Source organism: Pristis pectinata, chromosome 31 (genome assembly GCF_009764475.1).
Source record: "Pristis pectinata isolate sPriPec2 chromosome 31, sPriPec2.1.pri, whole genome shotgun sequence".
NCBI lineage: Eukaryota > Metazoa > Chordata > Chondrichthyes > Rhinopristiformes > Pristidae > Pristis > Pristis pectinata.
Genome location: NC_067435.1, coordinates 1,160,301 through 1,179,988, shown reverse-complemented (window position 1 = coordinate 1,179,988; position 19,688 = coordinate 1,160,301). Strand labels below are relative to the sequence as shown.

At 42.3% G+C, this 19,688-nt stretch overlaps 3 protein-coding genes across 4 annotated transcripts in view; 2 read left to right on the top strand and 1 right to left on the bottom strand.

Moving 5' to 3' along the window:
• Positions 1-7,797, top strand: part of farsa (phenylalanyl-tRNA synthetase subunit alpha) — a 39,668-nt gene extending 31,871 nt beyond the window's left edge. Inside the window, exons 12-13 of the mRNA XM_052042205.1 lie at positions 2,973-3,087; positions 7,083-7,797. Coding sequence (XP_051898165.1) covers positions 2,973-3,087; positions 7,083-7,188 — 221 coding nt within the window. The 3' untranslated portion in view covers positions 7,189-7,797. The remainder of the gene's footprint in view (positions 1-2,972; positions 3,088-7,082) is intronic.
• A 2,682-nt stretch (positions 7,798-10,479) lies between these two features.
• The window catches only part of LOC127584924 (synaptonemal complex central element protein 2-like), a 37,797-nt gene continuing 28,588 nt past the window's right edge, over positions 10,480-19,688 (top strand). The window contains exon 1 of the mRNA XM_052041941.1: positions 10,480-10,839. The gene's annotated coding sequence lies outside the window, so the exon portion shown is untranslated. The remainder of the gene's footprint in view (positions 10,840-19,688) is intronic.
• LOC127584925 (small integral membrane protein 44-like) overlaps positions 10,863-19,688 on the bottom strand; it is a 27,962-nt gene continuing 19,136 nt past the window's right edge. Inside the window, exons 1-2 of one of the 2 annotated variants that reach the window (XM_052041944.1) lie at positions 16,185-16,734; positions 10,863-11,743 (exon numbers count right to left, since the gene is read on the bottom strand). In XM_052041944.1, the coding sequence (XP_051897904.1) occupies positions 11,595-11,743; positions 16,185-16,428 (393 nt within the window). In that variant the 5' untranslated portion in view covers positions 16,429-16,734 and the 3' untranslated portion in view covers positions 10,863-11,594. Of the gene's footprint in view, positions 11,744-16,184; positions 16,735-19,688 lie in introns of those variants that run through there. The other variant, XM_052041945.1, reaches the window with a different exon arrangement.

Genomic DNA, 19,688 nt, shown 5'->3' with positions numbered 1-19,688 from the left:
CTGCAGGTTTCCTTCTAACATTCCTGACGTGGAATTCCATTGCTAGGTCCATATCCTGGAACCTGCCTACTCAAAAGTGCTGTGTGGAGTACCGTCATCAGAGGAACTGATCACCACCTCAAGGATAGCTGGGGGGTAGCAATCAACACTGGGCTTGGCCGTGGCATTAACATCCCATCAATGAATAAAGAAAGTTAGTTTGTGCAGGAAGGATGCACTTCTGGAAGTAACAAGATGAAAGGAAGAGATCAGATTAAAGCCATGTGTGAAATAAGAGAAGTTCACAGCTCGTACTTGAGGGAGAAATCCCAGGCAGCTTTGTGCAGAGTGATTGCCGTATATTTTATTGACCACTGAAACTTAAGATCTTGTGTTAACCTTTGCTCAATTCATCAGTCTCTCTTAAAGATGGTGATAGAATTACTTTAACCTAAGAGTACAGAGGTCTACTAAAGAAGAGCTGAATTTAATAGAGCTAACCCTCAATCTCTGGAACAAAGTGTTCGGGAATGTTCTCTATGGGAAAACGTCTGTCATCTCCTGCCAATAGCCCTGCTCCAGACTGCCTGAATCAAATCCTGTAAAGATATCCCTATCTCAGTTCATCTGCAGCTAAAACCCAGGCACAGGCTTTTGGCTTCAGATTCCATTACTGTAGTGTTTAGGTAATTGACCTGAGCTCATTCAAATACTCTTGGGCCAGGCCCTATCCTCTTCCCCTATTATATCTGTTCTTGTTAAATTGCAGAGGTTCTTGGTTCCTCAACACTCTCCAGTCTTAAAACACAGCTGTGCTAAGATCACATGGCCGTGTCTTATTGATAGTTCCATGCTGTTCTCCCACTGCTGTCTCTTCTGATTCTACTTTTGTTCACTCAGGCCCTGATCCCTCTGGAGTTCACTCCTGAAACCCATTTCCTTGTGGCTTCTGTCTTCTCCTTTCTCCCTGTGGTCACCCTTCTTAGTCTACCGCTATTTCCACTGGTGATCACTTTCTTGCATTGGCCTCGGGATATTTTTCTAAAAGCCACAGCTTAAAGCTTATCGATATTTCAAGCATCCCTCTGCTTCCATTTTTATTGTCATTGCTGAAGATATTAGACAGTGGATGTTTAAAGAAGATTTGTAAAACTGGGGTCGACACAAGACTGCAGATGCTGGAATCTGGAGCAACAAATAAGATGTTGGAGGGACTCTGCAGATTAACCTACTGAGTTCCTCCAGCAGCTCGTTTGTTGCATAAAACCGAGATTGCTAATCCTCGCAGTGTACCTGGACCTTCATCAGCTTTATCTTAGGAACTCTTGGAGATCATTTTGGGCATCTCGGTGACTGCAGATCACTCTACAAAAATGTACAAAGGGTTGGAAAAATAATTAATTTAATCTTGGCTTCGGATTGGGGAATGCAACACCCATTGGATCAGCTGTAAAAGAGAAGGAGAGCAAGTGTTTATTTTGTATGTTTTGGGTGTAGGGAGCAGTTGAGTTGAAACCCATTTGATTGACGTGCCCCTAAGCAGAGTATAGCTAAAACAACTAAATGGCATTAAGTTTGGCTGTTCTGAACCCTAACCATTAACAACCAAGAGCTCGTCGCTGGAGAGGAAGATGGACAATGATTCAGCTGTATTCACACCACTGTTCAGTGTCAAGGACACATTTTGCTTTTGCTGAGCCCTTCCCCCTGTCACAGATCTCGCCACTGTTCATCCAATATGACTTGTGTACTGATGAAAATCTAATAAAAATAAAAAGTTTCCTGCCACCCTCACCACCACTTCCCCACACACCGGCAGTTAACGGCATCTACTTCTAACTGCGATCGATTTATTTATTTATTTATTTATTTATTTATTTAGCAAAATGGTTCCAAAGGCTGTAATATGGGCTAATGAACTTTTGAATGAGAAATAGAGTATTATAAAATAAATGGCTTTCCCCTTTAATCTACATGCCCTCAGCTTGGCTGCTGTAATCCAGAACACAATTGGTTCAAGGCTTTAGTCAGATTTAGTACACAGACAGACTTGCACTTAATCCACAGCCAGCTGATGAATATGATGCTGTAGGCAGGCTTCATTCCTGTGGACAATGGTGCAATATTTGGGACTGTTTAAATGCAAGGGATGGCTCTGTTTTTATTCACTGTGTGTTACTGACAAGGCCAGTACTTATTACCTTTCTCTGATTGTGTTTGAGGAGCTGTGCCGAGCTGCAGTTTAGAACTGCTGCAATCCATGAGATTTCAGCCTTATGAATAAATATACTTTATTGATATACAGTAAATACAACTCGGACATGTTATTCCGTACGTTCATTATTTCATCAATTCAGTGCAATCCCTTTCGGCGGGTCAGCACCATTTCTGTTTCCTCCTTGATGCACCTGAGGAGAGTTTGAGCAGCTGTTACACAGGGCCCAGCCCCTCAGTCCACTGACAGCAGGACCCTAGACTGTGCTCCTTCCCCACTGAGCCTTTGCTGTGGCTGCATTGAGCTACAGTGTGTCCCTCAGCGGGCACCCTGGAATGTGCCAGTCGGTAGCATTCACTTACACTGGAAGGCCAACAAGTTTCAGGCTGACCAGATTGATGATCTTCCAGCAGGAGTTGAGGTCCGTCTCAATTTGTGCCCCTGTCAACATAGATACACAGTCCTGCTCAGGCTGAACCTCGACAGAACTTGGTGTCATGTGGAGTGAGTTGAACTGACTGGTTTTTGTGGCAGGGACTTGAGGCTGAAGATGGCAGCAAGCACTCTGCCATCAGTTGGTTGAGCTCTGCCGTCATTGAGGATGGGGATGTCCATGGAGCTGCCTCCATCTGTGAGCTGTTTAAGTTTCCTTTGTGACTTGGTGTGTAGGACTGCAGAGCATCTGATCCATTAGTTGAGGGATCGAGTGCTTTGCCTGCTGCTTCTACTGTTTGGGATCTGCTGCTGCATTTAAACAGGAATGTTCTGCTTTCCCCAGGATTGAAGAAATGGGTGGAAGTCGGAAATTCTGGTGTCTTCCGCCCGGAAATGCTGCTCCCAATGGGTCTGCCGGAAGGGGTGTGTGTGATTGCGTGGGGTCTGTCTCTCGAACGGTAAGTGGTAACCAGTAACAGCACAACTGCCCGACTGTAAGGTTGAATTTGTAGCACCCTGCATTCCCTGTTGGTTAAGCAACAACTTCATAGATTCACATCGTGTCTCTCTTGACCTTGAGATATTCTGGAGAACTATTTACAATCATTGGGGATGTTAGAAGGATAGTGCACTTTTATAATGTAGAACTTAAGTGTAATGAAGGAGCCAGGTGGAAGGGGAGGTGTAGAAACAAGTTAAAACTTGAAGGGAAATAGCAGTTTTATTTCAGTAATCAGGGAACCTGCGTGAAAACGGACTTAAATGAGCACTTGCAGTGAAGCTGTGGAATCACCAGAGCAGCAGTGGGCTGGTGAGGATCTGAAGCAGCTGATGGTTTCTCCTGAACACTTTCACACCTCCAGTTGTTACCTGACGAAGACTGTCCTGATAATCAGGTTAGTTTTTTCCATTTATGGAATTCATTGTCATCTTGAATTGCCAAGAATTCAACCAGACCACACTGTGCCTGTATACAGGGACGGCAAACCTTATTCCCTGAGGCTGTCAGTGGGTTTCTACAAAAATCCTAGTGGTTGTCATTATTGATATTAGCTTACTTTATTCCTGGTTTATTTAATGGCTTGAAGTTTAACTCCCCAGCTGCCATGGAGGTATTTAAACCCATGTCGTTTGGTGCCTCTGGCTGCCAGTCCCACAACTTCACCGTTGTACCACTGTCTACCTGGTGGCAGGCAACCCCAGAGGTCCATAGGATGGGCTCCTGCAGTCTCTGCACTCGCCTGGATAGGGAGAGGAAATGTGGTTGGGTTCCTGTTCCTGATTGTGTGACCCACTTACTCTTTCCACTCACCCTGCCCCCCTCCATCAATGATCCCAAACTTGCAAACTGCTTTCATGGGCACTTCAGGCCCTAAGCCCCAAGAACCTGACCCATGCTGTGGAACGCTGGTTACTGACACCGAATGCCTGAAATTGGGAAGGTTCCATTTTCACTCTTAGTCCCTCTCATCTCACCCAAATCACTCTTACTTAACAACTCTCAGCAGGAGATGGAACTTTGGATTTCACATGCCCTGAACACTCAACACTTCCCTCATGATAAGCAGATGTACATTAACTTTCTTTGCAATTCAGTCTGATCGTCACCTCATTTCTGCATGTTTACCTTTGAAAATAAAATTCATTTAATACAAAGCTTTTTATGCACCCTTTTGTAAAATGCTGATTGGATGAGGTTTTCTGCATCTGGTCATCGTGTACGTGGACTGTGCTGCAAACCAGCAGCGTCCCACTAATCCACTTACTAAAGAGCCCAAAGCTGGAGACCACTTTGTAGCACAGGGCTTAAAAATTGCCTAACAACCAAATCCCAGCAATTCCCCTAATGTGGTTTTTTAAAGTATAATGCACTAACTGAGGACTCGTATCTGGATGCAGCAATCATGTTTGCCGTGCTCACCTTTAATGGTATACGTTTGTGCATTCCCCATGTAGATAAGTGGTGCATGCTGAATTACTCCATATATCTGAGGTCAAACCTCTTGTATTTTTGAGTTCTCCAGTGTTTTGTCTCGGGACACAACTTTTTAAAGTGTATGTAGGGACAGCCGAGCTCAGCTGCAGAAGGTTTGTCTCTGAATGGATGTGACAACTGGAGAGAGAATAGGAGTTCCCTCCCCCCCCCCCCCCCCCCTCCCCCCCCCCTCCCCCCATCCACTCAGTAGAAGGTTTATGGGAGTTTGGTGGAACAGGGAGGTGAATCATCCCGGGTGTGCCGCCCTAGGCAATGGGGAAAGTGGTGCTGACCAAGGTCCACAGTGGTGAGAACCCTCTTTTTGAAGTGTAGTCAGTGTTGGAATGTGTGAAACAGCAGTTTCCTCACAGACAGCAATGTGGTGGTGGGCTTTTTTAGAAAAATATTAGTGTTTTTAAGAGAAAACTACTAGAGAATTCTCTTGCTTTCCTTTGAAATAGTGCTATCAGATCTGTTACAGATATCTGAGCAAAAACTGGTGCCTTGATTTAACCTTGGTCACCAAAAGTCTGCAGCATTGCCTTAACTACAGTACTGCCCTGGATCGTGTGCTTAAGTCTTCGAAGTGTGACCTGAATGCATCACCTTCTGACTGGGACACCAGTGTAACTCACTGACATCCAGATCCAAAGAGAAGCAGGAAGAATGAGCATGGAGGTTCTGTTTGGGAAGTTTGATGAATAAGATGACCTTTAAGGGGAACTGTAGAGAGTTGGAAGTTTTCTATGCAGACGTGCCTTCAATCCCAGCTTTGCTCCATTTAAAAGTCACTTGATTTTAAAATTTCCTCCATACTGAGAAAAAACTGAGAGACATCTAATTTGGGCAAGCAGAGAAGGAAATGTCTTTAAAGACATAGAAGACTGCAGACGTAAATCCTAACCATAATGCATTCAGTGTACAGTATGGAACTTTCAGTGTGTTTTTTCTGACCAGTGACCTCCAGCCAAGAGCCATGTCAGGGAACCTCATGATAATCTTTGGAAAGTATTGTGTGATAGAGTCTTTGGCATTGTTGCTATTCTGCATATTCAGCGAGGCATCAGCAATGTCTGTCTGGTTTTATCTAATTAGCAATCCCTGAATATAGTTGGCGCCAAGACAGAGAAACATTGGGAAATGGCCAACAGCGAGAAGCACCTTGGGGGCTATTTGCAGTCACTGGGCCCACAGTTCAAGTCCAAAGAATGCCGTCTGCACAACCCTAAACACTTTGTTAATGGTCCTTCAATTCCATTTATAAATAGTGCAGATACATTCACCTGATTGTGTTTCCTACAGGGCAAGAAGCCACAGCATTGACTTGTAACTTTATAAGTGCCGACAGTGGCTTCAAATAAGGGCCAGAATTGATTATCTCATCGCCTGATTGATTTACTTATATAGTGAATTAAAAGAAGTTTGTCCTTAATTCCTTGTAATTGCCATTGTCGCCTGAAATCTCCCTCTCCTTCAGCCAAAAGGTGAAATGTTGTGCGATTTAAAAGTGAAGTGTTCTAAAGACAAATCTCTTTTGCCGCTGGTTTCTCTGATTTCCACATTTCCTGGCTTGTTGGTGGACAGACCAGGTGTTTTTAAAGAGGAGGGATAAATACTATTTGAGATTGTTTGATTGTCAACCCTTCCTTGACTCAGGTGAAAGTATGTACAGGTATTTGGTTTAATTAGGGCAACTAATGAAAACCCCCAACTAATGTATGTCACGGCCCGAAGTTGCTGGGTTCTACCTTGATCCTCATCATTAGTTTAGCCAGACCAGCAGTAAGTGTAACTGGCAAAAGAACCAGAGAAGAGATGAGAATTTTTTGTTATTGTGTTGAATTCTTATGGTCTGGGATACACTGTCCAAAAGGATGGTGGAAGCAGGTTCATCTGTAACCTTCAAAAAGGAAATGGATAAATACTTAGCGACAAGTGGAACTGATTGGCAAGTCTTTCAGAGGGGTAGCACAGGTATTATGGACCAAATGACTTTCTATGTTGTACGATTTTATGATTCTAGAAACATTTCATTCTTGCACAATGTGATCACCAAATAACTTCCAGCGACGTTATATCAGTGTAAGTTTTCTTCACTGACATAATACACATTGGTATACCTTGTATAAATGTAACAAGTAGAATGTGTGTAGTTTTGCATCTTCTGGTGTGGGATCCAATATTTAACCCCATGATACTCGTGTTTAGGATTTCATAGGATTTCAGATGTCATTGCTGTATATTCATCCGTCTTCAATTAACAGGGTTACATGTTTAGACATTCTGCATTCTGCCATGTAGGCTTCCTATGTAAGTCCTTAACCTTTTCTGCCTTTAAAGTGTCAGTCCCATTGTGACCTTTGTAACGCCTTGTTTAAACTATATTGGTTTCATTCCAGTATTTGTTTAATTAGATCATTTTGTTGACAACCAGGAAAGAAGATCCAAGATCAGTATTTTTCCTTTATTTCCTCCTAGACCAACCATGATCAAGTATGGGATCAACAACATCCGTGAGCTTGTGGGGCACAAGGTGAACTTGCAGATGGTATATGACAGCCCAGTGTGCCGCCTGGACTCGTAGCATTCAGACTAAGATGCACGTGCAGCAGGACTCTTTATTTAAATTCAGGGACTGGGGGATGAAGAAGATAAGATCTTAAAAGATAAAACATCTTTTGGCTTTGGAGTTCGGAGCATATTTTACTGTCAATCAGACGTCAATATCGCTCTGCCTCCAGAACTCCTGTAACATGTGGTGGGCTCTTGTTCCATTATTTTATGTTAATATTTGAAGATGTTCCAGAAGCCTGGCAAGTTTGCACATCTGTGAAAACGTGTTAGCACCAGAAAAGGAAGCTGGAACTCTGTTGCAGGTTGATTGGAGTATGTTACCTTGTTAAAGTTATATCTGCATTCTAAATTTCACTGACTATTGTCAATAGGGATCATTGTGCTGGAACTATCCATTCCTCACTGCTTAATTAGCAGTAGAGAAATCTTAGTATGAAGTAATGAAACCTTTCTATAGCCTGCTTCGATGATTGTATTGGAAGATTATGACTGTAGCACACACGTCATTGTCATGTGTTAAATTATCTTGGTTTCCAAGGAGTCCACTTATGACATCTGTCTTATTTCAGAAAATAAAACAAATTGTAAATCTAATGCAATAAATGGAGCAAAACTGAAATGTATTCCTTGATGCTTCTCTGTCATCCACACTATCACCCCTTTTAGGTTTGTATTTGATTGATGGACTCAGTGCAGATTCATCTACGACTTAGTCTCAGTGCTACTCGGGGCTATAGTATCCAGTGGGAGATTACTGCTGGTATGCCAAGCTTTCCAGAAATGTACCAGTCTGTCAGTTTGTTGGGGGTTGAGGAGAGGGGAGAAACTGTCTGATGCTGAAGGAAACCAGAACTTTGCATTAAAAAAAACTCCTCTGACTGTTCTCCTGCCAGCAGACTGTTCAGTCAGAGGTTGTCACAGTTGAACCTGATGTTATGCATTTCTATGTAGGTTCACACATACACTTCCCAAAAAGGATTAATACTTGCCTACCACAGAGCTACAGTAGTCAATTATAGTATCTTGAAATCTGCCAACCCATAGTCAACCTGGTCATTTTCTCAGGATAACATTTCCACAATTAATTGATGCGCTTACTAAATCAGTGATGACGTGCCAATTTTTGGAGCCTAAGGTATCCACAAATGCATATGTGACCAGCCTCGTGTACGTGCTATGAGTTATCAGATTCAACCAACCCTTGCCCTCATGCTGAGGTAAGAATGCTTAAGCAGTTACTGAAGGTGGCTTGTTAGGGATCCATTGCAATCCAGCTCCTTGTGCAAGTGTTTTGTGATGCCATTTCCAATAGGGATATATTTTATTTGCGTAGCTTTCACGTGCCTTACCGTGGGAGTGAAATGATCAGTTAACTTAGCACCTACAGCCTCGGTCTTTCATGGTCACCTACCAGTGGTTGGGTTGGTGGGCAACCCTTCATCCGTGGTATCAGATAAGTTGGTGCGCTTTCAGAAGGTACAGTACCATAGAACCATACAGCACAAAACAGGCCCTTCGGCCCACCATGTTGTGCTGTTCATCAAACCACCCTCACACTATCTAAACCTTTCCTCCCGCATATCTCACATTCCTCCATGTGCCTATCCAACAAACTCTTGAACCTGTCCAATGTATTTGCCTCCACCACCACCCCAGGCAGTGCATTCCATGCACCAACCATGCTCTGGGTGAAAAACCTCCCCGTGACATCTCCTCTGAACCTCCCACCCATAACCTTAAAGCCATGACCTCTCGTCTTGAGCATTGGTGCCCTGGGAAGGAGGCGCTGACTGTCTATCTATTCCTCTCAATATTTTATATACCTCTATCATGTCTCCTCTCATCCTCCTCCTTTCCAGTGAATAAAGCCCTAGCACCTAAGCCTCTCCTCATATTCCATAAGATCTAATCCAGGCAGCATCCTGGTAATCTCCTCTGCAACCTCTTCAACGCCTCCACATCCTTCCTATAATGCGGCGACCACTGAACACAATACTCTAAGTGTGGTCTAACTAAGTTTTGTAAGCTGCATCATCACTTTCACGGCTCTTCAACTCAATCCCATGATTTATGAAAGCCAACATCCCATTGGCCTTCTTAACTGCTCTATCCACCTGTGAGGCAACTTTCAGTGAACTGTGAATATGAACCCCCAGATCCCTCTGCTCCTCTACACTGCCGAGTACAGGGTAAATCTCCGGATTGAACTCCATCTGCCACTTGTCAGCCCAGCTCTGCATCCTATCAATATCCCTCTGTAAGTTCCGACAGCCCTCCACACTATCCACAACATCGCCGATCTTAGTGTCGTCTGCAAACTTACTAACCCAGCCTTCCACCCCCTCATCTAAGTCATCTATAAATATCACAAAAAGTAGAGGTCCCAGAACCGATCCCTGCGGGACACCACTAGTCACTGCCCTCCAATCCAAGGGCACTCCTTCCACCACAACCCTCTGCTTTCTACAGTCAAGCCAATTCCTAATCCACACAGCCAAGCCTCCTTGGATCCCTTGGCCTCTGACCTTCTGAAGAAGCCTACCATGAGGTACCTTATCAAACGCCTTACTAAAATCCATATAGACCACATCCACCGCACTATCCTCATCAATCTTCCTCGTCACCTCCTCAAAGAACTCTGTCAGGCTTGTGAGGCAAGATCTTTCCTTCACAAATCCGTGCTGGCTGTCCCTAATCAGTCCATGATTCTCCAGGTGTTCATAGATCCTATCCCTTAGAATCCTTTCTAACAGCTTACCCACCACAGACGTAAGGCTCACTGGTCTGTAGTTCCCTGGACTATCCCTACTACCTTTTTTGAACAAGGGGACAATATTCGCCACACTCCAATCCTCCGGCACCATCCCTGTGGACAATGAGGACTCAAAGATCCTTACCAGCGGTTTCAGCAATCTCCTCCCTCGCCTCTCGAAGCAGCCTGGGGAAAATCCCGTCAGCCCCAGAGATTTATCCGTCTTGATATTATTTAACAACTTCAACACATCCTCTCTCTTGATACCTACAACCTCGAGACATTACCCCTACCAGCACTCCCTTCCACGTCATCAAGACCCCTCTCCTTGGTGAATACCGAAGAGAAGTATTCATTGAGAACTTCTCCCACTTCTGCCGCCTCCAGGCACATTCTCCCACCTTTGTCTTAATCGGACCCACCTTTACGCTAGACATCCTAGTCTTGCTGCAATTGGAATAACATGGCTTGGCTAAATTCAAGGACTTCTGCACTGGAACAGTTCATACTCGTGACTGCTCAGTCTGGATAATTACTTAAATGTTTTATTTTCTTCACAAAATATTAAGTTATATAGACTGATACAGTGTATCACAGAGCAAGAACGGTTAATAAGGGACATCTCAGAATGAGAACCTTTGGAGAAGTATCCAGGATGTTGCAACAGCCAGGAAGGACATTGCACAGTAAGGAGGAATTCACAGGATGTTGTGCTATACTTAATCCAAGTTAGTGATAGGTTACAGCTATTTTTAAGTACAGTTTTCCTTTGCCAGCAGCAGTCTTTTTAATCTTGTGGTAAATCTCTGCCCTTTTAGCTGCAGTTTCCACTGGTGGAGTTGCATTGAGGATCATCGATACTTGCATCGTGGATGAAAACTGTTCCGATTTTAGACTCAAAATGTAAAAGTAAGCAGAATTTAGCAGTAATTCACATATTGAAGTGTTGTGTGGGTGCAGAGAATAGCACCAGTCGCCAGAAATGGTTCTGGGGATGAGCAGAGAGCCTAAATTAATGCTAATTTGCAAGCTGGTGAGAAGGCATTCAAAGGGGGAGTGTTACTGAAGTTAATAAAATATTTTAAATGAGGCAGAATATTGAAGCCAATGTCTTGGTGAAAGAACATCTTTCTACAAAAGGTGATAAATGTTTGGAATAATCAGACAGGAAGTAATAATGCAAACATGGTTGGATTCTAGTCTAGTGTGGTTAGAGTACCAAAAGACTAAGATTTTGCTGGTAAATCTGCCCAGTAATACTCTTGTGGAGTGCCTTGGGTGTTTGGCTCCATAAAATATGGGTGCAGTGAAAAGGCAGGTTGTTGACTTGATCTGTCCTTGTCCTTGATGTCCTATTGTATTCACAAGTCTGGCAGCCAAACGATATGTGTATAATGGTTACTGTCATTTTAGTGTCTGCACATTTAATTATTTATTTGGGTTCTTCTAGCTCTGGGAATGCATTAAGGATTATTTGTATTTCAAGGAGTGAAAATGTCATAAGTAAATTTGACCGAATTTGTTCTCAAATCATCAATTAGAATAAAATTGCTCCATGAAGGTGATGCCACTTGAATAAGATTGGTTGGGATTACTGACGGAATGAGGCTTTTGTTGTAAGCTTCCTCTTTGGTAAATCCATCCCCACGTTCCTGCTTCCGGAGTCACGTCTCTTGAGGTAGATGCAGGGTCTCCTCTGCTGGGATTAGGATTTCCTCCCGATTCTGGAGAGGGTACGAGAGTGTTTCCGGTCTGGTGCACTTGAGGTCATTGCCAGTCTCACTTGCCTGTTGTCTCGGTCCAAATATACAATCTGTTGGATGGAAACATTTGAATTGAGTGTAGTTTGCTTTAATCAATGTATTTCTAACCAATATGTTGTTTAGAATGCTGCATCATAGGAGGAAGTCTTTTGACCATCATGGAAATTAGTACCACATCTTTGCAAATGTTCCCCTTCAAGTATTTATCTAATCACAGAAGTTTCAAAAGCAAAATGTTGAAGATAATGGAAATCCAAAATAAAAGTCGAAATTGTTAGACCAGGCAGCATCTGTGGAAAGAGAATCAGTTAAAGTTTCCATTCAGTATCCTGTTTGATGAAAAGTCATTGTCCTGGAACATTACATTTTGGAAGGGAAACTGGGTCATTGTTGTAGTTCCTTCACCAATCAATTCGCCCACTACATTTTGGATAGGAAAAACTTGCTGTGTTTTTGTTTTAAAGATAAATCTCATCTTGCCTCTGATTCATTTGCCATACTTATTCCCTGCTTGTTTGAAGGATTCTTTGAAAAGATGTGACTTGCCTTTTATTTGGCATCTTTAACATACTCAATACCCCAAAGCACATAATGCAATTTGTTTTTAAGATGTTATTCATTATATAAGAATGTGGTAGACAGTGTGTACAGAGAAAGTTTGCATCGGACAATGAGATAAATGACCAGTTAATATTTTATGGATGTTTTGATTAAGGGATCATGGTGGGTAAGAGATTAGGGCTACTCTTTGCTATACTCTGAATAATACCGAAAGAACGTTCAAAAGAAGGTGCTGGTGTAGCACTCCCTTGGCTCTGCACTGTGGCATCAGCTTTGATTCTCTGTTGGATTGGAGCTCAAATCCATGGGTGACAGTGTGGCTTAACGTGAGCACAGGACGAGGGGAGCTGCACAGACGATCACACCATGATTATCTTTGAGGTACTGGGGAAGTGACTTTGAAGGAGAGATCATCAGTGGGAGGGAGATTGGAGTTCTGCACCCCACTTAAAATTTGCATTTCAATAGGAAATACAGATGGATGCCTGGATATCTTGATCATGGCCTAATCTGGGATCTTGGGTTCGTTTGGTTCCTTTCACTAGAGACAAAGTGCGGTTTTGGTTATGATTCTGGAGTGGCATTGCAGAGTTCAGGGGTTCAAATCCCACAGTGGCAAGTTGTTGAATTCAATAAATCTGGTTTAACAACATGGTTGTTATTTGTAGTTAATTCACTCAATGCTCCTATCCCTGAGAACATGCAAATATCTTCTCTTTCAAGTATTTACCTAACTCCCTTGGAATCTGTTTTTACTGCAATTTTCAGGCATTACTCTCCAGATTACAGCTTCTTGCAAAAAATAATCTCATTTTCCCCCCTTTGTTCTCAACCCCTCTTTTAAAATCAATTATATTAAATCTGTCGTCCTGATTACAACCCTCCTGGCAATGAAAACTGCTTCTCCTTATTTGCTCTATCGCAGCTCCATGTGATTTTAAATACTTCTGTTAAAGCTTCTCTGTTCTGAGACCAGCCCTAGTTTCCCATTCTCTCCATGTAACTGAGGTCTCTTAGTCACAGGAATCACTCTGGTGAATCCCCCTCTTCCTAGTGCAGAAGTCCAACCCAGTCTCAAGGCAACTAGAAATAGTCAACGAGGCCTTTACCAGTGTCACCAACATACTGGTTTATTGGGATCTTCTTTGGCTTCAGATGCCCAGGTTTTTTCCAATAGTTAAACCTTTGGTACAAGTTACAACATGTAGCTCTATTTCCATACTGAACATTACTTTCACATTGGAGTTAATTTTTGTATAAGATATCTGAATCTTAAAAAATAACACTTTAGATTAAAATAAATAACTGTTACATGAGCAAACTAATTCTGTTGTTGTGTGACCGTTAGGAATGAAGGTGCTGAAGCTAAGTCGGAGGCAGAGTGCCTTGTGACAAGTGGAGCAATGTATACGTGATCGACATGTGTTGTTCCACTCAGGTGGATTTGTGTATAATTTGTGTGGCCTTTTCAGGGCACACTGTTTGATTAATATAAGTAGACATATTCTTAGGTTAATTGGAGACTAACAACTCTTAATCTCTAATGGTATGGCTTTGAATTATCAGTTGTACGTGTTTGTAAGTGGACTTAATGGTCCCTGCATAGTGCAAATGTATTACGCTTGTCATTTCTTTCATCAATCGTTATACTAAATGTTAATAGACTCCCAGTGGAGAAGTGATTAAGCCATCACTTCTGTTAGACAGACTGGGATGCAGGAGCTTTTAGTTTAAATAGACATGGATTAAGTATGGGTCATCCAGCTTTTGATAGGTCACTGCTATTTGCAGCAAACAGCACATTAACAGAGTGGGTTTGAGTAATCATGCTCAGCAGTTAAAGTAATTTAAAATACCCTTTTAAAGTAATAACCTCCTCACCAGTTTGATGGTTAAAAGCTCCTCAAAATGTTTCAGAATGGGGCCTACAGTGCCCAGGGTACAATTGGATTTCATTATTTCTGAAAAACTGAAACAGTAACTGTTCCCTCTCCACAGATGCTCCTTGCTGGAGTACTCCTGACATTTTCTGTTTTATGTGATTTTTTTTCCCCCAGCACCTGTAGTATTTTGGCTGGAGGTCATATTACCACAGCCCCTCTTCAGTTGTCCTCAGGATGATGTGGCTACTGGAGTTATTTGGTGCTATGGCTATCACAGGCTAGGGATTGATGGGTGAATGCACCTCTCCATGTTTTCCAGTGTCTATGTACAAATATGTACACTTGATAATTCGGAGCAATACTACAAGAGATTAAGAGTAGTTGGTCTCTTAAGTAACCTATGGTGCCTTTTGTGTCATTGTAATTGATTCATGGTCCATGATGTTATGACCAGGCTCCGCTCAGGCAGTGCTAGTGTGGTACCATTGCTCACAAGGCCCTAGGAGACTAGGAAGTGAAATGTGTTTCCCAAAACAGCAGTTTGGCACAGGCTAAACTGATGGATTGTGTGGTCAAATGGCCCGCTAATATTCAAAGAATAGCTGTTTAAAGTTAGCTCCCACACAACTATACTTCTGCAAGAATCCTGGATGTGGGAGAGACAGACTATTTTAACATCCCATTGAAGCTATACTGATGGCTCCAGGGTGACAAAGAAGCAACTGAAACTGATGTGTGCATCTCACTTCAGGTAACTCGTGTCTATTACTCAGTCAGCCGAGTTTGTTGTCATCTGCACGAGTACATGTATTCACAGGTGCAATGAAAAACTTACTTGCAGCAGCATCACAGGCACATAGCATCAGAGACGCAACATTTGCTAGGAAAACAAATTATACAAAATACACAAGAAAGAACACAATTATAACAAAAAAAATACAAAATCCACTGCAGTGCAAAGCAATCATAGTAATTAAAGTTGTGCAGGTCAGTTCAAGAACTGAATGGTTGAAGGGAAGGAGCTGTTCCTGAACCTGGTGGTGTGGAACTTCAGGCTTCTGTACCTTCTGCCCAATGGTAGCTGCGAGAAGATGGCATGGCCCGGATGGTGGGGATCTTGGCTGATGGATATTGCCTTCTTGAAGTAGTGTCTCATGTAGATAATTTTGATGGTGGGGAGGGATGTGCCTGTGATGTATTGGGCTGAATCCACCACTCTCTGCTGCAGCTTGTATTTCTGTGCTTTCGAGTTGCCATACCAGACCATGATGCATCCAGTCAGGATACTTTCAAGGTGTGCTCTCCTCTTAACTCTTCACAAGCTCTATATTATAGAACTAATCTGATTTTTATTCTGGCCCCGTAAGAAACCTCGATTGGAGGAGTTACTAAGCCCACCATATTGATGGAGGTTATAATATTACTGTCAATAACAGATATAGCTGTTGGTCTATGGATTATCAATCAACTTTGGGGGGGGGTCCTCAGTCTATTCGTTTGACTAGCAGGCATATCTAGAATAAGGAAATCAAACCTGAGCATGCTGGATGGCAAATAGTTAACTCCAGGGATTTTTGCAGCTCCTTGTCATGTCAACACAGTCAATTTTTTAAGAAAATATTTTTAGGCAAATGAGATAGTGATCCCATCAAACAGTACCTGATAATTCAAGGGCATTATATATGTTTCATAGTGTCCGTTGGGGGTGGCATCTTGACCAAGACATAAGCAAGAACTCTTTAGTCTCCAGACAGGGTCAGGAGAACTTTAAGGTCCATCTGAGCAAGTCAAAGGCACCTGAGTTTAAAGCCCCAGATGTCTGACAGTGAAGCAGTTCCTCAGTATGGAGAACAATGGAAGGGAAAGAGTTAAACAGACTGGCAATCGCTTTCTGATTCCAATTCCTTAATCGATTTTAAGCAATATAACACTTAGACATGTTACAAAATAAATTGTGCTGAAACTAAATCACGAAGCAAAATTCATCTTCATCAAGATTCCAATAACTCATTTCAACTTTTTACTGTAATGATTGATCTGAACTCACCTGCAAAATCATGTGCGAGATCTTTGATGATATGCCCAACGATGGCATATGCCACTGCTACCATCACCAGGGCAGCCATGAGCAGGTAGAGCACAGCCTTGGGCAAGGGGATCAGCTCTCTCTTGGGGGGTGTATAGTCATTGTAGAGTACATCGCTGGAGGACACGGAGTACTGCAACGCGTGTCCCACTGTCTCTGTGAGGTTGGTTGCATTGCCTGCCAGCTGAGTTGATGCTTGGTCCATGGCTGAAAATCCTTCCAGACGACAGTTGTCTTTAAAACTCAAAGTTGCACGATTATTTGCCTTGTTTTGCTAAAAGTGGGATGTGGGGAAAAGGATGATTTCCAGTTTCAGATTGCAAAGGCTGTTGATGGTCCTGTTTTACAAGGTGCCAATCTGTGTGCGATTTGCCCAAATGCCACTTTGCTTCATACTTGCAGGAAGATGAGCAGGGTGGCCCACTGCCTTGGCATGTCCAGGTACTGAATAAGCAAGTCTCCTCTGTTCAAATAACTCTGGGCAAGCTGCTGTTCAGGAACGTACATCGGATTCTGCTGCAGCCTGTGCAATGACTGGCTGTCCACAGTTAACTGGAGCTGATTCCTTTCCTTGGTCCCTCCCTGCTTCAAAGTGAAGGAGATTTAAAAAGCTCAGGAGCTTATTACTATTTGCTAGGGCTCTGTGCAACCCCTGATGAGGTTACCATTGGCTGTTAGCTGACAAATCACGCTGGTCCCTTTATCCTTTGGATTGTTGAGAAGGGAGAATAATGAAAAAGGGAGAACTAAAAAGAATGGGGAGAAAACAATTAGACCAGAAAAAATGAACGTACCACAGGGAAAGATAAGAAATGGCAATAGTACAGCTAAAGTAAAATGAAATTTAAAAAGCAGCAGAAGATTCAGACAGGAAGGAGAGGACAGCGATAGAATACAGAAAACAAGCAACAGCAGGAGAAGATGCAACAGAACGGTATTCTTAAAGCCCAGTTTATTGTCAGATGCTCAAGCCCATGTGTGCACAGGTGCAATGAAAAACTTGCTTGCAGCAGCATCGCAGGCACATAGCATCAGATAAGCAGCATTCACAAGAAAAACAAATTATACACAATTTTAAATAAATTGTATTAAATTATAACAATAAATTAGACACGTTGGGAGAAGGTAAATCAAAGATGTTTCTAATATCCTCCCATCTCCTGAGGGAGAGAGTGTTCCGTCAGGAACTCCTGCTCTGCCCCTTCCATCTGATGGAGAGCAGCATTGAGAGATTTGACCATTGAGGGGCAAACTTGGCTGGTGGCAGGAAACTCCCAAACCATTCACTGAACTGAATTTTCCATCACTACCCAGGGCCTCTGAGGATGATCATTGTTTCTGCCACTGCTCTGACTTGGGTCCTGGGATCTGATCTCATTCTCTGATTGCTATAAAACAGTACCACACCACTTTGTGTGCTTGGCCATTGACCCTTACTAAGTGTTTACAAACACAAAAATATCAATGGAACAATTAGAGGGTGCTAGCTGAAACTGGACATAGAATTCAGAGGAAATTACTAACCTGGTTAGGAAATTAACATTTATGGCTATACTTGGCAGGTGGTCTCACTGGCAGCATATGAATGGTGATGCCCCAGATGAATTGTGGAGCCACATAACCAAGTTGCCAATCGCACAAAGATAGGTGGCAGCATCTGAAAACATAAAATTACAAAATGATACTCTGTAGAAAAACTGGTAATTGAATTTCAGTATAGACATTTGAATGGCATCCACTTTAGACCTGAAAAGAAGATCAGAGAAAGGTGTCCATGCACATCAGCCACTAAGATGTTATATATATATATATATATATAAACATAGTTTAAAAAGACCAGTGGAATTCTGGCCTTTATCTCTAGAGGAGAAGAATGCAAGAGTTAGAAATTATACAGCAGTGGTAATAAGTCCCAGTTCAACCATATCTGACAAAATCAAATTGAGGCATAAGATCTCAGGAAAAATAGATTGGCATTGGAAGGGTTACAATGCAAATTTGCAAAATGACACCCAGACTCAAGTGTTAAATTGAGAAGCAATTTCAGAAACTGGAGTTATGTACCCTAGATCAAGGAGTGATTTGACTGAGGTTTTGAAGGTATTAAAGATAGAAACGCCTTCCAATGGTTGGAGAATGCAGGACTAGTGCATATAGATTAAAAATCAGAGCAAAAGGGTGGTAAAAGATTGGAATACTCTTCCACAAGCTGCAGTTGCTGGGCCGGTTATGTGTTAAACCTCAGTGACAAATTTGGTGAGCCAAAGTACTATGAAATGTGGGGAAAAGGATCTATGGACTTTAGTCACAAACTGGTTGAATCACGGAACCGGCTAAGGGCTAAATGGCCTAGACTGGTTTGTTCATGGAAATTCATTGAGCTGGAACCCAGTTCAAAAGTTTCACTGACAGATTGATGACCTTTATTATTATTTCAGTAATTCAAGCTGGTTAATGTAACGTGGCAGCATTCCCAGATCTTGCAGTGTTTACTTCTATTAAAATGTATGTTTAAAATGTAGTGTTAAAGCATCAAAAACAAAAACCAACCTTAATGTGGCTGCAAGTGTCAGCCTGACTGAATTGACAACAGCATTGTCATTGATAGAAAGGTCTGTGTGTTCTATGCCTGACTACTGACTCTCTAGAGTCATACAGAGAAAGTGCTGCATTGTTGCAGAGTCTGACGTTAAAGTGAGATACTAAAGTGTAAACCCCAGACAAGTGTAAGAGAAGCCATGGCACAGTTCAAAGACCATGAGGTCCTGGCCAATATTTAGTATTTAACTGAAAGGTTAAGAAGTCATTAGGGTATTAGTGGACCCTTGCTGCTTGCAGGTTCCAACAACAATAATCATTCAAACCTGCATCTTGGTCACTCTTTGGGATGTATAAAGTGCTATACAATCTAAGTTCTGAAGTTAAAGCTCAGAAATGTACAGTTCTGCCTCAGTCATGTTGCATAATAAACAAACACCATCTGTCTCATAGTTCATTATTATTCAGTTAATTTGTTCTGAAAAGTTCCATCTGTCCAAGCCACGTGCTGTCTGCAGAATATAACATTAACCAGGCTGACATTTCCAATGTAGAACTGAGGAAGCATTGCACTATCGGAGGTGATACCTATCGGATGACTCACTTCAACTGCAGCCCCATCTGCACTCTCAGGCAGACAAAAGAGATGCCACGAAGATATTTTGAAGAGGACAGTTCTCCATGTTGCCCTGGCTAATATCGATCATTCACCATTGTCACACACAAAAAAAATCCAGTCATTGTTATGTTTGTGTGTGTTAACTTGCTGTGTGCCAAGGGTTGCCACATTTTTATTTTTTTTGATGTATGGCCATTGCTGCACTGGGTGGTGAACAACTTTACTGCATCTTAAGGTCATGCAAGGTATTATATAAAATGATTTTTCATCTTTTCAGGAGGCAGACCTGACCTAGCAATGGGTTAATT